Raw genomic sequence first — 21,502 nt, 5'->3', positions numbered from 1 at the left:
AAGAATGAATAAAATCAATATCATTCCCAGGAAATACTTCAATTTCTAATTCCTAAGAAACTCTTGCAGCAAGTTCTGCCCAGGGGGACTGCTGACCAGGCAGCAGTGCGTTTCCTTGCAAAAAATTCAAAAAGTTAGTGGAACACCCTAGAGCACATGTAACATCCATGCCAGCTCAGCTCAGAGCTAAGGAGCAAGGACAAAACCAGAAGGGTGTGGGTGTTGGGGGTCTCTTATAAAGGAAAACGTAGAGGTGAAGTTAGAAATGTCAAGCTGTGTGTAAGTGAAGACCCTCCACCCCAAAGGCATTGCAGTGATTCTCGTCAGCTTCCTTGGGGGCAATTTCATAGCTTTCAGTCAGTGCTACAGAGAAGCCTTTTCCAAACCAAACTGTGTAAAACACTTTACCTCCCAGAAATCATTGTCAGGATGGGTCTTTTGTCCTTGGCAGAGGCTGGAGTGGTTTTAACGCCGTTATCAATGATCATTCCAGCCTAAAGAAAAATAGAAATGAAATATCACAGTATATTTATAAATATTACAGTTCTTTCCATCTCCAGACTCTACCTCCAGTTGTTCTCCTAATAACAACTTCTGTTAGTAGCATGTGAAGCAGAGGGCTGCCAGGACTACCCAGATTTGCATATATCCCCCAAAATTGCTGCAAACTTCTAGAACTGCACTTTTCTCATAAATGCATGTATCCCCATACACATACACCCTCTGCTGCAGTCTAAAGCCCTCAGCAACACACAGCCCAACAGCCCAGCATGCTAAGGGGTAAATAAGCAGGGAAGGCAATTTATGTCTCCCTCTAGAAGCTGTTCAGTTAATTGCTAACACTGGCAGTTGAGGTGTATAATTAGACAAGCTGCCAATAGATGCTCCTGGAGGCACTACTTTAAGAGTGCAGAGGCAGTGAAGCAGCCTGTGCAGAGGGGAGAGCTGCTCTGGATGCCCAAGAGCCAAGCGGGAGCTGCTGCTGGCCAACTCCGAATGCTCCCACGCCAGCCTGTGAGCTGCTTTATCTGCAGACACAAACAAACTCGCAGGAACTTTCAGTGAAACACAAAGCACAGGCACTAATAGCTTGCAGACCCAAAGAGCTGGAGGGAGGTGTTTTTTCCAAGGGCAGCATTCCCATTGCGTGCAGACTCACCCGGTAGTTGGAATGCGCACGGTTGTTGGAGAATTTCCCCATCGGCACATGTTCCGAGTAGCCAGGGGAGTACATGCCTGCTGAGGGCCCTGTTGGCACGTGGTGCAGGACAAACCAAAAGCCTGTTTCCTGAGGAAGAGAATGGACACCTGAGACTTTGCTGGTCCACATTAGCCCAAGGAGATCTCAGTAAAGCCCAAGACATACTCCAGATTTCAGGAGAAATCACAGCCAGCAGCACGGACCTGCGTAAGTCTCTGCAGCAAAGAGTTTAATGCACACAAACACTCCCCCTCCCACATATTCAGGGTGCCAGAAGTGAATCTTTGACATCGATATTGAAGCTCTAAGTGAAACTTTTGAAACTTAAAAATCAAATAATTTTTATTTAGTTGCCTAAAAATGTAAAAAGGACCGCTAATCTAGGCACTCAGGTTTGGAAGCTTTGGAAAGACCACATGTTTCTGTATAAGGCTTGGTTTGCTTGTTTATTTGTCTTCATAGGACAATAAGGAATTCCTGTGGAATTAGCACTAGGGCTGACTGAAATTTCTGAGCACCATTACAGTGCTGCAATCAATGGAATCATTGCCAAAGGCTTCTCTGTAACTCTGCAGTCACATTTATTTAATTTATTCAAGCTGCACACTGGGAATTTTTGTTCAAGCCACCCAGCTCTAGAAACAGCAAGTGACAAGAATTGTGGAGCAAAAGGAAAAACATTATTTTTACTGGTAGCACCAGCCACATTATTGTATGTCTCAGTCAAGCAGTTTTAAAAATGTCTGTGTTACAGAAGCAAGTTTTATTCCAGCAAGAGCCTCCCTCAGCCTTGCAGGGTTTTAACTGGCCTGAGCTATTACCAAATAAGAAACTTGTGCACTCACCTCAGATCCAGCAGCTGCACAGTTTATAAGGTTGTTGTGTGGGTTTGCTATCCAGAAAGTGGATACAGCACTGCAGGTCGGGAAAACAAAGAATAACATGAGAATGACATTTTGAGCACACACCAGAGTCACCCATCAACTCCCCCATTACAGGCAGGGCCAATACCCCAGATAAGGGGTCCTTCCCACAGGGCAAAAGGAATGTTTTTTCTTTCTCTTCTCATTCCTTGTGTCCTCTGTGGTTTGACAGAGAGCATGGCCTTATCTCTTAAAACACCAAGTATTAAATGAGGAATTTTGACTGCAATTCCAAGCCTGCTATGAAGCTGTCAGATGTCAATCATGTTTTATGATAAAGTAAATATGTTGTTGCACAAGTCACAGAAAAGAACTTTGCCCCCAAGTAAACCCTCAGGTTCATTAGAGACTTATTTAATCAAGGGACCCAATGAATTGCCTCTTAATGGCTTTCCAAGTGTACCCCAGTACCTGTCTTTGCCAAAAGTTGCTGTTATTCATTAACTTTATTTGCTCCCACTCTCCTGAATGTTTCTTTTGGAACAGAAGGACTTCATTTGTCTAATGCACTTAAAAGACTCTTAATTGAAAGATTCCCATTAAGGAGGAAAGACCAATCCATCACTGTCCATTCTGTGACATACAGCATTCATTAACCAACAGTCATGGAAAACACTCAGCACTTACAGCCAGCAGACTGGCCCCCTAAATTGGATGGGTGAGATTCACCCTCCTGCAGGGGACGAACCTAGGGAACCCTTATGTCTATTTTAATCTTGTCATGAGGGAGTTCACAGGGGCTTCAGGCCAACTGATTCTGCTGATGGAGTTCTGTTTATGCGACTTTATCATCAAAACACAGCAAATTTTTTCTATTTTGGGCCTGTGACTGGCCCAGAAAAAACCCAAGTTTGGATTATTTATAGACTACCTCCTGCTGCATAGGCAAGGGCGAGGGCAAGGACAGAGTATTTTCACAGTGACCTGTCTTTCAGCCCAATCCTGTTCCTCACAGCCATATGCATTGGGCAGGTTATTAGGTCATTTGGCACAATCCTATTGTCTTAATTCCTGGAAGTGGCTGCCTGTCTGTGTCTTCCAAGCTGATGGAACCACAGCTGGTGCTCAGCCCCCGTCCCTGTGCTGGGTGCCTTGGCCACTGCCCCAGGGATATGTTAGTGCACTTGTGCACTTGCAAGTTGGATGAACCCCATGCAAAACAAGCTGCTTTTCTGGTCAGACCTTGAATTCTTTTATAAAGGAAGACATGTCAGATCAAAGTACCATAATACCTTTCCATTAGAATGCACATATTCATATAACAGTCTTCAAAATGGCACAAAATATATCCCTCTGACTATTAAAAGAATTGTCAGTGGAAAATGAGCACAATGGTTGATTAACCCTATTTTATGAATGGAGGCATTAAGTGTATTTTATAAACAAACACAGATGTGAAAAAGAGCATTGCATGAATTCATCTCTTTCCTTTGCCAAACTAAAAAGTTAAAAATATGTTTGTTTGGACAAAACCCCAGTTTGTTCTGAGGACAGAATGGATGATACTGATACAGTCTCAACAGATTGAGAGTATTTTCAAGTAAAAGAAATTCCCTGAAGAATTTTAGCTGTTAGGCATCAATCAGCTTCTAGCTGTCTCATTTTCAGGATGGAAGTCTGGCTTCACAGCCTTTCTCATTGACTGTTGGAGGGTCAGAAACTTGAGGGTTTTGTTAGTGTAGATCCCTTCCCCCTGCAACTACAGCAGAATAAATTTCTGGACTATAGGCAGAAGTGTTCCTATCTCCCAGCAGCTTCAGCACAGCACCAACGCTCTGTTGTCTCAAGACAAATCTTCATTGTGAAAGACCTCCCATGTTGTTGCACAGGGGTCTTGTCCACAAGATGATCCACCATCAATTTTAAACTCTTTACAGGCAAGTTTGATGTCCAGCTTCTAATAGAAAACACTCTGAAAACAATGTGGTTCCACAGATCTGCTCTAGATCTCTTGCTATGCTCCCTGCACTCCAGCTGGGGATCTGCTTGCCTAGCTGCTAAACACACAGGTTTGACTTTCAGAGCCTAGTACTCTCTTAAGAAGAGTCTGGGGCACAGGGGAAGAAAAAGAAACCTAATTGGCTACCTGTTATGCATCAAAATAAGCAGGTTCCCTAAACAGCTAGTAATTAGCAATGAAACCATATTCCCAGGTTGACCTTGATTTTGGGGCAGAAAACCCACTGGAAAACCATGGAAAGAAAGGCTAGAGTAGCCTTCAGAGGCTCAGTGAGTCCATACCCTGCCTTTTGACAAGACTAACTACAACCACATTTTTATTTGTGATGGGCATTTCTCTAACTTGTGCTTTAAAATTACTGATAATGAAGAATCCGTGAATTCCCCCAAGAAAAAATTTGAATGCTTAACTCTGTAGCCAGGTTGATTGTGTTTCTTCTGTATCTCACCTGATTTTTCACCTGACACTTCAAGGCCAAAAAACTGCAAAAAGAATTTGCAAAAACTCTTCTTATTGCAAATGTTTCTATTTGACAGATCTGCAAGGACACTTAGAGGAAAGGATCTTGTAAAAAGGGAGATGAAAGGCATTTGGCATTTTTCAAGTTTAATAGATTGTTTGTGGCAAATGAAAGTTTCCAGGAGTTCTCATGGAAACATTTTCATGAGCTCGTGTACAGAAGAGAGAGCCAAGGGATGTACACAGTCTTTGATCTTATATTGTCAACTTCCAATTTGATGCTAAACTGCATTTATTATATCACTCTGGTTTCAGGAGTTCGGGTAGACTGTGCCAAACGAGTGCATAATATCAATGCTGTACCATTAAACAGTATTCTTCACAGATAACAACTTCTGAATCAATGTGAATCTTTTCAAAATCCGCTGCCATTTGAGATGAGCACAAGTGTCAGTACACAGCCCATTCTGAGTAACTTTTGGCTGAGCCATTGGGTTCAAGACTCCATAAGACACATGGCATCACTGCATACTTTGAAAGAAAGATTTTCGGTATCTGAGGTAGGAACCATCCCAATGGACTTTATGCAAAAAAGGTTAAGTATGCTCTAGGTGTGTAGGCATCTGAATAGTACAAGGATAAAGACCTCAAGGAAACTGCTCTCCCAGCTTTGGGACATACAGCCCAGAGCCCTACAGATGATTACATAACCACATATACAATGCTATCTGCTATGGCTAAGTCCTGCAAAGAGAAGGAAGATGAAAAGGAAGGCTCCCACTCACCTACAGTCCTGCCTGGGTTTGGGGATGTACCCTGGGTAAGCTCCCTCTGTGATCAGCTTGCACATCCTGCTGTCCCTGTCGGAGGGGAGCAGGGTGCTGGGTTTAACAAGGAGTCCAAGGCAGTGATCAAACGTGTTGCGCTCTTCTGGTCCGTCCTCCGTAAAAAAGCAATGGCCCAGTGCATCATAACCCACCACATCCTTCACCTGCATGCACAAAACAAAGGTCAGTGTTTAGGCTTCATGCTTCAGCCACTGTGTAATTAAAACAAACTTTGCAGTGATGGCACATAGGAGCCCCAGTACCCTTCCGAGCTCAGGATCTACAGGTAAAATTAAAAGGAAGATCACTCTCTGCCCTTAAGAACTTATAGTCGAAGCAATAACTCCAAAACTTAACTAGAATTTGTCATCACCTAGGAAATGCTCGTTCCATTCTTTTGTTGGCATGTGAAATCAGAGACTTTCTTAGCATGAGGCTGAAAAAAACATGGGGTCAGGGAAGACATTAGATGTTGAAATCACATCTGGGCTCATTCATTTTCATGTGGAGTTGCATGAGCAGCTACGCAAAATGCAACTGAAAAATGCAGCTGAGCTGAAAGAATATTTTTTCAGGCTATCAGAGAGGCGGCAAGTTATTTTCCAGACAGGCTGGCTTGTTTTGGGTTTGACCTGATCCTTTTTTCCAAGTTGTTGACAGAAGCTTTACTTGACCCTGAGACAAATCAGCTGGTGTTAATCAGCGCTGTTCTGGGTTTGGTTTGCATGTTGTTAACATTGGGGCACCATTGGCTGGACAGAACAATACCCATCACACCACTGGAAGATCTGAGAAAACAATTTCAGGAGAAGATACGTGAATTTGAAGCCCAAGGCTGGGACTGAGTGGGAAACAACAGCCCCTGGACACACCGCAAGTGTGTCCAGCAAGTTAGTTGTTTGTGTATATGTCTGAGATATGGAAAAATTAATTTCAGATCTCCACTGACCAGGTGAAGGTCTGGATCTCCTGGGCTCTTTCCTTGCTGTTCCCATCAGTCATCACCCATCAGTCAACCTGGACTCAGGAAACTTTTCTACCTGCTTCTGATGAAACAGCAGTTGTCAAGGGGCAAAAGACAATATTAAACTAGATGGAAGACCTGTTCATCACAATGTCATTGAGAGACCTGGGTGTTCAAGTGCTTGAATTACTTTTGTAAACAGGTCTCAGACTCCTTTGTCACCTTCATGCCTCATTCTCAAGGCAAGGAGAACCAATTTCAAATAAAATCCCAGGATTAGTGTTGAAATTATTACAAATATGTTTTCACATAAGAGAAAACACTTTTCCTGCCAAGTCTATTACTAGCTTACATCCACACAGACTTCTATTATGTATCATCCGTGCTCCAGTGTAAATACTCAAATCTCTGAACACAAGTCATCACAGTAAATTAAACACAGCTAAAATGACCTGCAAAGTAGTGCATTCCTTCAAACTACCTCACTGAAATTTACTGCTAACTTCCCATATCTAATAAAATGATAGATTTTGCAAGGTTTAGGCTTCTTTATTAAGGTGTAAAACATATGTACTAAACTGTCCTTACTCGGAAGAATGAACTCTCTTAGCCATGTAATAATAAAGGTTTACAGGACAAAAGAACATTTCAGAAGAGTGAGCAATCTTTTCAGAAGTAGTTTTCCAACATTTACAGAAAGTCTTTTAACTACAGAGATGCCAGAATTCCACAGAAACTGCCACCAAATCCTATTAGCTTTCTCTCACAGAACAGTAATACTGAAAAGACACATAAGTAATGGTGTCGCAACATTTAGATGACAGCAGCAGTTTCTGTAGAGAAAGGTTTGCCCCTTTGGCCATTTATCTTTCCAGGCAGCACAGCACAGCACCAAGGCTGGGCCATGAACACCTGCAGTGACCAGACTCAGCTGGAGCAAAGTGGGAGTACCACCACAGGGGACACATCTCCCAGTAGGATGAGAGAGGGGGGAAGCAGAGAGAGGTGTGTGCACTGGCAGAGGGGCTCAGAGCCAGCAAATGCCTGCTGTTCTCCTAACTCACCCCTGGAAGTCCACAGAATAACAGGAGTTATCAGCCAGGGACCTGATCCCTCAGGTATTTTTCACCCTCTCTTTGATTAATTAATTCCCTGTATCTCGCCTTTCAGTTAGCCCTGACTTGGTTTCCTGGGCATGCTTTCATGCACAAGCCCAGTACTGAAACGTTTGGATAGCAAATGAGATGTTTGTTCCAAAATCACTTTTCTAATGTATTTAATTTTTTATTTGATTAAAACCTTGCTAATAGTCCCTAATCTTACATTAACCACAAGTAATTTAGGGCCAGATAATGCCCTTCTGTGGCAAAACATTGCTGTGAATTATAGCTGGATTAGTAAAAGCAGACACCACTGAAGCTGTTTGATGGCTCAGACTCTTAATCCATGAATTTCAGCTCTCCCCTGCATCCTGCCAGACTATTTACTGATCCCCACTGAATTTCCTTTCCCAATGGGTGTTTCTATTTTAGCTTCCACACTGGGATCCAGTGGAGAGAGTAGGAATCAGAGCAAAGTTTCGTCCCTAGGATTGCAGTGATGTAACAAGGTGGTTTTTTTGGCCAACATACTAAAGAAAACATTGGGCAATCGTTGCATTTTAAAACACTAATTATGGTGAGAAAATAATTTCTAAAGATTTATTTCCAGAAGGACCCTCTGATAATATAATATGATATGATAATATGGATTCCAGATAATATGGATTTGCAGACAAGCGCAGAATAACCCATCAATGAAGTGAGCTAATGTCGAGACAACAACTTCTAGCAGACTGTACAGACTCACAGAAAAACAGGTGTCATCAGGAATAACTGGGTACTCTTTTCTCCTAGACTTTTCAGGATGAGTATCTCTGAAATGCCATGAGAAAAGTGACAGCAAAGCAAGCAGAGAAGCCTGTATGTAAATTACTAACCTGCTTTAATGACAGTTAAAAACAACTGATGTCCCTCAGTTGTTAAAGCATTGGCACAGGTACTCTACCACACTCATGCAAGAAGCCCCTCTGAGTTCAACAGTTTAATGTGAAGGACATCATTAAGTGCTGAGATATTTGCTGAGGTTTAATGGTCCAGCTAGATTTTTTTATGGCTATTTCCAAAGTGTGGTTTGTGCACATCATTAAGGCAAATTTTCCCTCAGCAAAGAATGCTTTGGATCCACCTGATCTCAGAGGGAATGAATGTTACCTGGGGAAAGACAGAGCTCATCTCTGTTTGCACAAATGATGTTCTTGCATGTAGAAACAGGTGGTGTTGCCCAAGTAGAAAGACAATAGGCAACTAGGAAATGTATAGAATAACTATTGTAATCATCAGAGACCCATGTGCATGTCAGTGAATATATCTGGGGCAGAAGGAAGAGGAAAGGAAGGAAATGAGTCAGAAAGCAGAGGAGGAGATTGTGGTGGGATCACCTGACAAGTCAAGGCATGGAGCTGCTGATGCAGATGCCTATCTGAGCAATGAAACAACATCTAAGTGATGCAGTGTTTGGAGCACATATTCTGTGACACAACTGATCCAACTTGATCAGATTGCTTTAGTTCATTGGGGCTTTCCTTTTAGCTGTCAGCAATAATTATGAGGTTAAAATAAAAAAACAAGTAAAGTATTATAAGTAGAGTTCAGTATTCACGCATTTTGATAAACTAAAATCAATAGGGATTAAATTCTTGACTAACTAACGTCCTAAATTCTAAGATCTGTCTTGGGTGCCTTTTCATGGAGACAAAGCATGGTCATTTAGGGAATTGTGGTTGTTGAATGACAGCAAGAGAATCAAGTTGCTTTCATCAGCTACATCAGCCTGTCTAAATTTCATCATGCTATCTTGGCTGGAAAAGCCTTAGCACATGGATCCCTACACCGTGGATGCCCTATGGCATAGCTGTCACCCAGAGAAAGCACAAGAGACAAAGTTATTTCCAAATGCTTTATATGAAGCCGTCTATCTGACTGATAGGAGAATGTCTGGCTCTGGGTATTTGGTTTGGCAAGTATTAAGCAACAGGGAATGAAGATGTCACGTGAGATCCAGAAGCAGGGCTTTAGCTGGTCTGCAGCTCAGTGGCTGCTGTGCAACCTCTGTGCAGCCACAGGATGTGTTTATGGTGCCACTGGTGACAGCCCACCATGGTGTGACAAATGAGCCCCTGTAAGACCCCACAGTGCTGCCCTGCCACTCTGCACATTAATTGTATACCAAGCCCCTGTACTGGTGGCTTCAGATTGGGCAGATGCCATTTGACCCTGAATGACTTATATAATTTATGCTGTAGAATGTCTTTTTTCTTCAGAAGCTGTGTTCACTTGGTAGGTTTTCAGGATCGTGTTATAAACTCAGAAGGACAGAGGTCAAACCCAAAAACCTCAGATTCATAAATAGCAGATAAAAGCTGCTCTGCTTCTGAAGCTGTAATTTCAATGTCCTTTGTTCAACTTCTGTGCATTTTAATTACGCCTGTGACTCTCCCTTCCAATGCTGCCACTTTTAGAGGTATGAACTCCTAGTGCACAGTGACCATCCAGATTACAACTGCCAATGATATGTTTCCACTTAAAACTCTCTTAATATATAGGAACAGGGCTCTTGATGGTACAAATTCTCCTCTTCGGGGACTTTTTTCCTTTTGGAATACACTGCCATTTCACTGAATGGGTGAGAGTCCTTTGCCTACAGGAGTCCTGCACCATTAAGATTTCCTTCTTGAAGAAATCCAGCCTTCCTGGACTCCTCTGCCCTTCAGGAACTGCCACCCAAGGGATTCTGTCAAATATGCTCCTAAACAGGTCAAAGTCTGCCCTTCAAAAGTCCAAGGCAGCCGTTCTGCTGACCCCCTCCTTACTTCTTCATTAATAGAAAACTCTATAATTTTGTGATCATTATGCCCAAGAGGGCCTCTAACCATCACATCACCCACAAGTCCTTTTCTGCTCACAAACAAGATGTCCAGCATCCTTACCACAAAAACAAAGGCACCCCTACATCTGGGAAGAATCTGACCGTGTTCTTAACATCTCTGGTGTGCTGTAAGTTGTCTGGTAAACGTCAGTTATTTTATAGATTTATCCTGAAGGATTTCTTGGTTTGGAGGGCAACTCTGGCACATCAGAGCTCTGTGAGTGCTTGATGTTGTGATTGGCATTGCAAACCCAAACCTTCATTACAGCAAAGATGAGGCACACTTAGAGCTTCTGATTATCCTCTTTAAATAGCAAGCTCTGTCTACAGATAGATCCAACTACTCATTAGAGATGGGCTGGTCTGCAGACATTGCTGCACACAGAAAAATGTTCTGCCCACTCTGAGTCACACACAGCCCTCAGTGCCACACTGGCAGGTTGAAATACTCCTGGCATATCCAGAGCGGGAAGAGTCAGACATTGGCTCTAACAATAAAACACATCATCCTGTAGTAATTGAGCTGTACCCATGCTATGAGGAAATTTTTTTGCTGGTGCCTGTATCTCTAAGGTAGACAGTCAGACTTCTTACCAGTAAACCATTGGATCCATGGACTGTGACGCAGCGGGAGAAGGTATGGTGGATGGAGGTGTCCTTTACATACGTTGGAGGGTTGTAGCCTCCTTTCTCATCCACATCTCCAGCCATATGGAAATGAATTGGGTAATGTCCCATTGTCTGCTGGCCCATGTATTTCAGTTCTAGACCTTCAATATGGGTAGCCTTAAAACCTAGAGCAATCTGGAGAGTAAAACAACATCAGTCAAGAAACACAAACACCTTTTTAGGGCAAGAAGAGGGCATACAGGCATAGGAAGCGTTGCACTGTGTCTGCTGGAAAGATTTACTCTGTGGAGGGAAGGGTATGGCTGGAAGGTGAGGGAAAGAGGGTCATGGTGGCTAAGAGGTGATCTTTGATCACCTCACTGTTGTGATGGCTACATTTAACTTAATTTCAGAAGGAAAACAGGTTTTATTTAATGTTTTCTACAAATTTCAGCCAGCTGGGTGCAAATCAAACCTCCTGGGCTGAGCACTACCAAAATCTGGGGAAAACTGAGATCAGGATGTTGACACTGTATCTCAGGTGGGTTGATAACCAGCCTCATTGGCCGAGCATTGTCTGCAGGGGCATGACATGCACTTCAAATCCAAAGGACAGGCAGCAGAGGAGGGTGGATCTGCTGTACTGTGGGGAGAGTTTGTTTGCCCAATGGCTGACATGAGGAATTTTTCTCTTCCTGCATCTTGGCTTCCTTGGTATGTGAAGGTGTGGTTGGAGGGAGGAAAATGCAAGCAAAGGGCTCTAGCCCTACCTTGATGTGTCCCCCAAAGGTGTCGAAATCAAAGAAGGAGCATAGCTTGCTGCTGTACTCATAGCACTGCCCCTCCATCTCGCCCATCACCATGACGTTGCGGCTCAGCAGCCCCACCTCTGCCCGCATGTCGACGCCATCAATGACTTCCCCGATGTGGAGGTAGGTTGCTTTTCCTAAGGTAACAAGATCCAGTTTCAGGGTTACTCTGCCAATGCTGCTGGTTTCCCCTTGTGCCTCCCGTGGTGTGGTTGGCGTGAAAATGAAAGGAGTAATCAAGTCAGCAAAAAACTGTTGGCCAACACCTCAAAGGAGGGAAGGCTGGAACACAGGTGACACCCAAGTTCTTGCTGAGATATTTGCAAAAGAGGAAGTGGGATTTTTGGTCTTAAGTTGCTTCATTTAACCAGGGCGTTAAACTAACAGTCTGTTAGGCAAAACACATTTCCTACCTTCAAAAGGGACTGTGAACATTTGAGACTTTTTTATTTTGGACTACAATCAGCTCTGTATGAACATCCAATGCAAAAAAACCTGAGGATGTAGCTACTGAAAAGCCTAAACCCCCAAGGTTAGCACAGCATTTCGTACAGTAAGACACTGGGAGCTACTCAGATCCCACAACACTACTCATGGGCAAGCATCAGTCTGATCCTGGTAACATCACGCTTGTTAATGCAAGCAAGGACAGGACTGGGCAGAAAGCCTTGCAGAAGCTGTGGCTTGGGACAATTGCAACCCCTCACCAAGTTTGTGGGCTATAAAAGCTCCCACTTCCTGCCCACCCAAACCTCTCAATTTTAGATCTACCCTCACATCTCCAACTTGCTCCCAATGCTTCCTTCTCCCCTAGTATTGTTGGAGTCAATAGGATTTTCCATTTACCCCATGCCACATCTCCCTTTGCCAGGTCAAGTTACTCATAACATCCTCTACACACACACATCCCTCCATGGAGGAGTTAAAAGCATAGAGAGCTTTCCCTGTCCTGACCAGAAAGGGGTGAAGTCCAGGCAGTGTGGATATCTGGAAAGCAAAATATCTCGTTGCTGTAATTTCATTCAAACATATTCCTACTCCCTCCTTCCTTCCGCAGCTTTCTGCAGAGAAAAGCCAGTTGGGAAAAGGTTCATCTTACTGACTACGTTCTGTATTATTCCAGTAAAAATAAGTAATAAACTCTTTAAGTAAACACTGAACTTTAAGGAATGCTACACTCGCATGTATTTAATTTCCATGGAATCGTTCAAATCCTTAATTAGAAACAAATGGCAAGCCTGAAGCCTGGCTATCACTGCAAAGCACTTTATGCTTAAACAGAGGTGCCAAGTCAAGGGGAGGATTTTGAACAGTGAAATAGCATTGTTTTTAACCAAACCTTGATGCTTTGACTGCATAACAAAAATAAGCAAACACCATGCACTCCCTCTTCTCCTGCAGCTGGGAGCAGTGTGGTTTGATGGTAGTGTTGGGATGGTAGTATTGGGATTTGTGAAGGGTGAGTGCTCCACCTTGCTCCGAGACTGCTGTGTTGTGGGATGAGGTTCACACCACGACATGTGACTTCTGCCTTGGCACCTCCGCCTTCAAAATAATCTGATCATGTGAAAAAACACCCTCTGTTAACTAGAGGAGTGGTGATGACCAAACAGGGGGATGCAGCTTTTTGGCTGCAGTGGGAAGATGAAGCTCCTCTGAGCTCCGCACTCAGCTCAGAAAAGAGGGGCTGCAGATGAGTTTGCACCTCACTCACTTCTGCAGTTGCCTCCCTAGGAAGTCCTGGGCTTACCCAAGGCCCTGTTGTTGCCCTGAAGCCAGTGAGCCCCACCAGGTGTGTGGCCAAAACCAGACCCAACCCATCCAAAAAGCAGCTCTGCTTCCCTTATTCACATACATGAAAAGAGCCACTGGAGTGAGTCCCCTTCATGTGAGAATGCTCTGTGCTGGATCCTTGAGTGAATCTGTTCCTTATGAAACTGTTTTTAAGCTGTTATTTTTCAGTTTTCCTCAGAGCTGACCTTTCCTTGATTTACTGAAATGCAGGAAGAAGTTCAGATAATCATAAGAACATCCTATTTGAAGCCACATCTCCAGGATTTGTGGCAGTGAAATTAGATAGGCAGTTTTGTTATTCCTGTGCTGAGCTCTAGAATAATAAATGTCATGCTTGCATGTATTTAATTTAATTTAACACCAGTCCAGACATGCAAAACAGGGTAAGCCCTGACAGGAATGTTAAATACGGACTAACCAGTTTCTAAATATAACTTCTTGGGTGCATGTTTTTCACTTTGTGCTTTTGCTGACTTGACATGTTTGGAGATAAAGAGAGAGATGGAAAGCAATCTCATTCCAAAGTAAGAGCGGATTTTGAATAATAGCTCCTTTAACAGAGTTTTGAAAAACAAACCTCTCCTCAAGGCAGACAGAAATTCAAGCTCCCCACAGCAACGGGGCTGAAACTGCTTGTGGGAGTCAGAGCCTGGCATGGGAGCCCTTGAATGCTGTACATGCCTGCGAGGAACCAGCACTCCAACACTGGGCACCTCCCATGGGACCAGGAGTACCATGAAGTGCATTTACAGACATGTGGCACTACCAGAGACCTGCTGGGACATGTTTAGTGATGGGAATATTAAAAAAAAAAACAAACAATAAAGAGCCTGCTCTGTGCTGAGTTCAAGGAGTTCACCCAGGGACAGGAGTGTCTCACTCTGCAGAGTACAAGTTTGAAATTAGGCTGCTGCTCACAGCTGGCACACAGAGCTTCCCAGAGAGCAGCCAGGATATCTGAGACCCTGAGCACTGACCCTGGGCAAACCCAATCCTGGGGTTTGCAAACTGGCACTGAAGTGGTTTGATACTAAAAAGGCAACACTGTGCTTTGAAGGTGGGAGGAATGCGTCTGCTGCTTCAGCATCAAAGCCAATGCTGTGATTGCCCAACCACTAACAAGCCCAGAGGCCACTGATTCACCTTGTCCTTTGGGCTCGGACTTGCTGCATCCCTCATGGATAGATATTGCCCTGCCAGCAAGCCAGGCTTGTGCCATGTTATAATATAAACCAAACAAAGCCTTGTAGTGACACAGATTATGTCTCCCCACAACAGGGCTGTTTGATGGACTAGGAAAAACACCACCTTGAGTTTGCTGCCGTATCTATCATACCAGTGCCTCCAGTTAGCACAATGTAAATTCACAGGGAACAACTTCTTTAATATGTGGGCTTGCTGGTGGAAGTCTTGATTCAGCAAAATATGAGCACATTTCCATGCTTATTACTCAAGACAGTCACTATTGAAGTCGCCAGTTGTTGGCAAAGACAAGGTAATTATTAAAAGAAAGTATACATTAAAATAAACATAGATGATCCACTAATTAAGGACATGCTTATGTCAACAAAGAAATTCAAAGCACAGTCTCTCCAAACTGTACGAAGCTCAAGGAAAACCTGCCATACCTGAACCTAGCCATAAAACCTGGGTCTCAGGCCTTATCAAACCTGGGATGGGTGGGATTTTAAAGCTATTTCAGCTTTTACAGACATGGAAGAATGCTCAGATCTGGTGAGTTAGACAGATCTCTCTGAAAACCCTCCCAGGTACACTCAGGCATTCCTAAATCCCTTGGCTTTAAATGACACAAAGAGCTAAATCTCCCTTTGAGAAGTGAAACAGGCACTTGAAGGTCTGTGTATGGTGAAGATAAAGTAAAGCCAAGGTTCTCCTGGAATATTTTTCTTTTCTCTAAAGAGTCTTTTACTTTGAGCTCTCTAAGGATAAGACTGTATGTCTCATGCTCTTTTAATGTTTCCTAAACAATTTTTTGAGGGAAATGCTAAACACAATTTGTCTGCTTAACCCACATAATCCAGTCACAGTGAATCCTTCAGGGCATCTTTAAATCAGTGCAACTCATTGCAGATGCCAGCCCAGATCTGACAAATTTATCATTTTTGCCAAACACTTGTCATCACTGGTGGTAATGCCCCTATTGCTTATATTTAATAACCAACAAATGTTCACAGGGCATCCCTTCAAATCCTCATTATTCTCAATTACCTTGATGGGGTTTGCTGTTGCATCCCTAAGTCCCAAGCCTGTAAGGCAACGCAGCATGGTTTGGGTGAGCTGACCAGCTCCTTGAGTCACACAGTACAATCTGATGTCTTAACAAATAAATATTCCTCAAATTCATAACTTTTACATGGAAAATTAAATTTTCCACATCAGAAAGCATGAAACTTTATAAGTAGTTCAGAGCTAACTAAGCCTTCTTGGGACAGTTTCGTGCTGGGTAACTCATCCTGTTACAGCCCTTAATCCCCTTTCTCTTTCAAAATCCTGCCCAGTGTCCCACAAAGCTCAGAAATACACCTTCTGTTGTAGGAGTGTGTAGAGCCTTGTGTTCTCATGGATATTAAGTGTATGTTCAAATGCTGTACTGGATCAAAGCCTCGGTAGCTGTTTGGTTTCAGGGCTAAAATGAGTGCACCTTCAGACTGCAGATGGGCACGATATGAGGATTGGGGTGGACTGAGGGCAGTGCGTCAGTGCTGGCTTCAAGCAAGCACTGAGAGGTCCCTGCAAGGTGTATTAGTGTTTTATTCCAATGGCAGTGCCACTGTCTTTCCTAAGTCCACTCCTGTCCCACTTTGCACTCTCTTTCTGTAGCAGCTGCTTGGCAATCTACTGACACACTTCTGTAAATGTGAGGGTTTCCCACTCTGACCTTCCAGGTTTTTACTCTCTTTATTCTGACATGTAAGTTCTTGCAGCTGGAATGGGAAGATTAGGAAGGTTTGGTGGACAAACAGTTCAAATATTTACTAAAATCAGGCTCAAACTCAACCCTTCTGAACTGCTATGAAAACCTGAGTATTTCTCTGTCCATTCAGCTCTTAGGCAATGCCCAAAGGTAGCAGAAGGAGCTCTGAAAGGTTGTTAGAAAGGGCTATTTCACAAGATTTCCTGCCCAGCCCTCAAGCACCAGAGCTGAATTAGAAAAAGAGCTTTTGGCAAGTTGCAGACAAAATTATGCCAACTTCTAAATAGAAAACCCTAAATCTCTAGAAGTATCTGAATCTTGATAGCGGAGAAAGTTCTCCCATCCCTCCAGCACCAGATGAATGCTGACACAGTCTGTGAAGTTGTGACATAACTATGTATTAGCATTTTAATTCGAAGTTTTCTGCATGAATAAGATCACAGTAAACTCCATATCTCTCTAGTATTTGCAACCCAATAAGCATGATTTAGGAGATGTGTGCTTGTAATCATAGATTCATCAGTATGTGGGATAATTGGAGTAATTATGCCAGGCACAAATAGTTTTTTCATCCTTTATCAGGAGCATATAGGAGCACAAAAGAGCATTTCATCATTTCTGTTCCATGGTGAAACTTATCAGCATTGGTAGTAACTTCATACAGAGCAACCAAGATGCAGATAAGACTTGTTTCCCAGGGAAACTAGACAAAATACTTGATCTTTCCTACTATCCAGTTCTATCACAACAACACAACCCTTCCTTCCTTCCTTCCTCCTCCCTCCCTCTGCCCTTCACTGTCGTCCCTCCCCAAACCTTGTGAAGTTGGAAGATCAAACAGTTTTAATCTGTTCCCACAGAGAAAATAATCTAGGCACAAAAATGACAAGCAAGAAAAGTTAAACAAAGAAGAAAGTGGAGGAAAAAAGTTCCATTTCAGTGAGTGACCATTTGCCTGGGAGCAGGACCTGCAGATCTGGGTCCTCAGGCACACGACATTTACCCATGGGAACTACAGCTTTGACATTAGTGTAGTTACTCCAATAAAGGAGTGTAAAAGATCAGAACCTGGGTGCTCTCCCTCGCCTTCTACACTCAGATTTGCCAAAGTCCACAGTTAGACAACTAAACCCTACTAAACCTGATGGCAATTAAGTATTAATGCCCTTAAGTTGTTTTGAAAAGCTCTAATCAATCCATCTCTAGCAAGTAAAGAAAGTATGAGTTTCAGCAGGAAGTATCAAATACAAATAGGACATGAGCTAACTAATGAGTTTGACTTATTTGGCACAATATGCTAAATCATGTCTATTAAAATACTATTAAACGATGAGAACATAAATTATATTAAACCTTGGTATGCCAAGTACCTGCCACACCAAATTGACTGTCTACAAAGTAGAGGTTTTCTGCCTTTTAAGAGACTCAAGTAATTCATATCTGACATTTAAGTTTCATTTTTAAAAAAATAGAAAGGAAAAAAAAAAGATTAAAAGGGAAATAAACCATCATGGGTAGGAATGGTTTTTTCATTTGTCTTTCAAAGGACAGACTTCTGGAGTTCTCAGCTGCTAAACTAAACCTCTTAGGAAAATTAAGCCATTCCATTTACTACAAATGACATCCCTCTGAGACCCTGTAATATAAATGTGTGGAAGGCTTTACTCGGAAGAAGCAAAGCAATCTTGCATGTGTCCATAGCACATACAAAACATCCATGATGAATGTCTTCTGCACGCAATTACAAGCCTAACCCAGACCCACAAGGCCAGGCTGTGCTGGGACTGCTAACCTGTGCTAAGACATGGTCCTTACTCTGGCTAATTGCACGTCATGGCACAGGGCAGTGGATGAAGTTACACCATGGCTGGGCACAGAGCAACTCAGGGACCTCTTGGCTCTTAAAGACAGGGGACAGCTCAGCCTTGCCCAGGCTTTATTTCATCTAGACTGAACTTAGATTCAGGTAGATTATTTTATTTTCTAGCCTGAATGTGTTTTTGTTAAAAGAAAGTTGGATGTGATTTTTATAACTGGACTAGATTTTGCCTTGATTTATATAATCAGTGAAATCCCATTGACGTCAATGGAGTTGCCTGGATATAAGTAAGGGGAGACTTTGGCCCTGGTGTTCATGTTATTTGTGGTAATAAAAGGAATGTCCTAATTCTCCTAAAGAGTAATCGGAGACCGAGAGCACAATTACTTTAACAAGTGTTTCCACTGCTTCTTTACTTGAAATTCACATGAACTCTTTTGTTGTTTTTAACCCATTATTTATTTCCTTAAACTAACTTAGCTGTCCTTGTTGCAGAAGATAAATGTAACTACATGAATTTCACAGATCCATTAGATTATGGGAAGCCTAAGATTCCTGTGCCATCTTTATTTGTACTGGTCATCTTCCAAGACCATCTTCATGATGTGACTTGTATCCTACTAGTCTGGGCCCAATAGCTGAAAAGTTGCTCAAGAAAAATATTCTACTTGGAAATGTGTCTTCTCTGAAAGCACTAGTCATTTTAAGTCATAAGACTATGATACATTCGAACTGTGAATAACATTTTTCTTGGCTTGATGAACATCTCCAACAATGAATGGTTAGAGTTCTGTGGGAGGCAGTTGCCAAAGGAAGTATATTTGTACCTTCCAGAAGTAGTTGCATCAGAGATAATGTTGAAGTGGTTCATTTCAGAGAACTGAATGAACTCCCTGGTGCATTGGATGTTCCAAGTGCCCTCATGGTTTCTCAGAAAGATCTTACTGTAAATGCAGACAAAACCTCTGCCTAGAGCAACAGCCAGTGTATAAGCAAAAGATAATGTAACATGCATGATTTACCACTAGGCAGATGCTGCCTCTGAAACACAGCCTCAGCTACTACAGACTTTTATGTTGTAAAATAACATTTGCTTTGGTAAAGTATAAAAGTAAAAAAATCCTCATCTATTCAGAGAAGAGGCAGTTCATGTGCTATTTCCATTCTCTGCTTATCAGTGTGCCAAAACATGGTTCTAGAAAGGAAAGACTACAGACTCAAGTGGAAATGTAAACCTCCCACCCAGGATTTCACTTTTATGCTGCTTTATACTGATAATAGTCTGTGCCTCATCACAGTTACGCTACTTAATTGGACTCGGTATCTGGAGGCCACTTTACAATTACTGGACTACAATGTCTTTTCATCAAAACAATTTGTCTGCATTTGAGCCAGTCACCTTCAAGGGAAAAATGCTGTGGCTCTGCAAAGGCTCCTGCTCCTCCTGCTCAGACCAGCTCAGGCAGCACGCTGCCAACCCCCTCTCCCCAGTACTGTGGCTCAGGACAATTCCCTGGCCACCAGAAATGTTTGGTTAATACATCACCTCTAAGCAATGCTGTCTAGAGACACAGTAAACGAGAAACAGTAGCTTCAGTAGTACAAAACAGTATTTCTAAAATGTAAGATTACAGTTCTTGTTAAATAAAACTTAAGAGAACAGCCAGCTGGACATTACTTCATAGCCATACAGTCTCTCACAGTCTGCTCCTGTCTTAGATCACTCTTCACATCAGCTGTGCTCATCTCCTGCTTTCTAGGAAGTGGTATTTCAAATGCAGTTACTGAAAATTTCAAATACCTGACCTGTATCTGTCCCTCTTAAATAAATACTTCCACTCAATAGTGTGCTTGGGGACATAAAATGGAGTCAGCTGTGAAAAGAGAAGGCAGAAAGGAACCAGAATCAAATTAGATGGCTTTCAAGCATGAAGGGAGTTATGTATCCCAGCCCTCAAATTCAAGTGCCTTTCAATTCTTTGCAATTCTTTAAGGAGTCATCTCAGTGCAAACAACAGAATTTATGAACTGCAATACCAGCACAGTAAGATGAAGAGCCTTACCTGCTACCTTGACCTGGTTGGGCCTGCAGGTGCTGCATGGCAGTACTTGGAACTCCTCTGCCTGGTACATGGAGTAGTCAGTGCTTGCCACCACCAGCCTGTCTCCAGGTTTCCATGAGCTCACATCATCCACCAGATTCAGGACTGTGCTGTTCACATTGGTGTCAATGGTTACTGTGAGCTTTGGTTTCACTGAAAAGCCAAAATGGTTGGGTGGAGAATTCAGTTAATCTGATCAGAAAATTCTTGTGCCTTTTTTAAATTTATTTTTTTAATGCCTGGAATGCCCCCAAAATTATTATTTCCTTGGGGAAAGGGGGAGCAAAGTTAACTCTTCCAAACATGTTTTTTTACAAGCTTTGGCAGGGAAAGCAAGAAAACAGGAAAGTATTTTCCTTTAGTTGCAAGCAGGTGGATTTTCCACTAACCCCAGGACTAAATTTAAATGAGCCTTAGTGGCTCATTTTCACCACACCCACTTAGCAGCAGCCCTTGTGGGCACTGGGTGCTGTTGTTTACAGCAGCCAAGTGGTCTTTAATGTAATGACTGTTTTTTCCAGAAAAACAACAGTCTTCCACCCTTCTTTTCCTGCCAGCTGAGCACCGAAGAACCCTAATGACCTGTCTAATGACCAAGTTAGGGACAGTGGTGTTGGAATTAATAACTATAAAATGAAGTATTAATTTCAAAACCTGTTGTCTTCGCACATTCTGATTGACTAATACTACCTTATCCCAAAATCCTTTTGAAAAAGACAAGGAATTTACAGAAAGAAACTTGTCAAGTATTTGCCATAACCTTTCTGGGTTTTTGAAACACTGCCCTGTTACCTCTGTTAGTGCTTGGGAATTTTTCCTGAGATAAATCTTTGGCCATTTTATCTGAGTTCTTGTCAATAGCCCAGCCAAAGTTTTAGCTGGGAGAAATTGCTCGAGTTGTTCTGACACCGAACAAGAGCCAGTCATGGGAGGACAGGATTTCTGCTGTTCTCTGTTCTGGCTTTCAGGCGTGGGGCACATACCAGATCTGCCGCACAGGAACCGTACTCTGTAGTCCTGGCAGCCCTCGCCTGTCTGGCCCTTGCCGTGGCACACAAACCGGTAATCGTGGCCACTCTTGTAGAAAACCTCCGTTGTTAAATCAGCTCCATCAAGCGTCATTGCCTGGAATGA

At 42.7% G+C, this 21,502-nt stretch overlaps 1 protein-coding gene across 3 annotated transcripts in view; it reads right to left on the bottom strand.

Moving 5' to 3' along the window:
* Nucleotides 1–21,502, bottom strand: part of CEMIP (cell migration inducing hyaluronidase 1) — a 58,516-nt gene that overhangs the window by 20,065 nt on the left and 16,949 nt on the right. For all 3 annotated transcript variants that reach the window (XM_032700581.1, XM_032700580.1, XM_032700579.1), the window contains 8 exons: nt 21,352–21,493; nt 20,330–20,521; nt 11,680–11,855; nt 10,895–11,104; nt 5,329–5,534; nt 2,047–2,116; nt 1,160–1,288; nt 409–494 (listed from right to left, as the gene is read on the bottom strand). In XM_032700581.1, the coding sequence (XP_032556472.1) occupies nt 409–494; nt 1,160–1,288; nt 2,047–2,116; nt 5,329–5,534; nt 10,895–11,104; nt 11,680–11,855; nt 20,330–20,521; nt 21,352–21,493 (1,211 nt within the window). The remainder of the gene's footprint in view (nt 1–408; nt 495–1,159; nt 1,289–2,046; nt 2,117–5,328; nt 5,535–10,894; nt 11,105–11,679; nt 11,856–20,329; nt 20,522–21,351; nt 21,494–21,502) is intronic.

This window comes from Chiroxiphia lanceolata, chromosome 12 (assembly GCF_009829145.1).
Source record: "Chiroxiphia lanceolata isolate bChiLan1 chromosome 12, bChiLan1.pri, whole genome shotgun sequence".
Lineage (NCBI taxonomy): Eukaryota > Metazoa > Chordata > Aves > Passeriformes > Pipridae > Chiroxiphia > Chiroxiphia lanceolata.
This window is presented reverse-complemented; position numbering and strand designations above follow the sequence as displayed.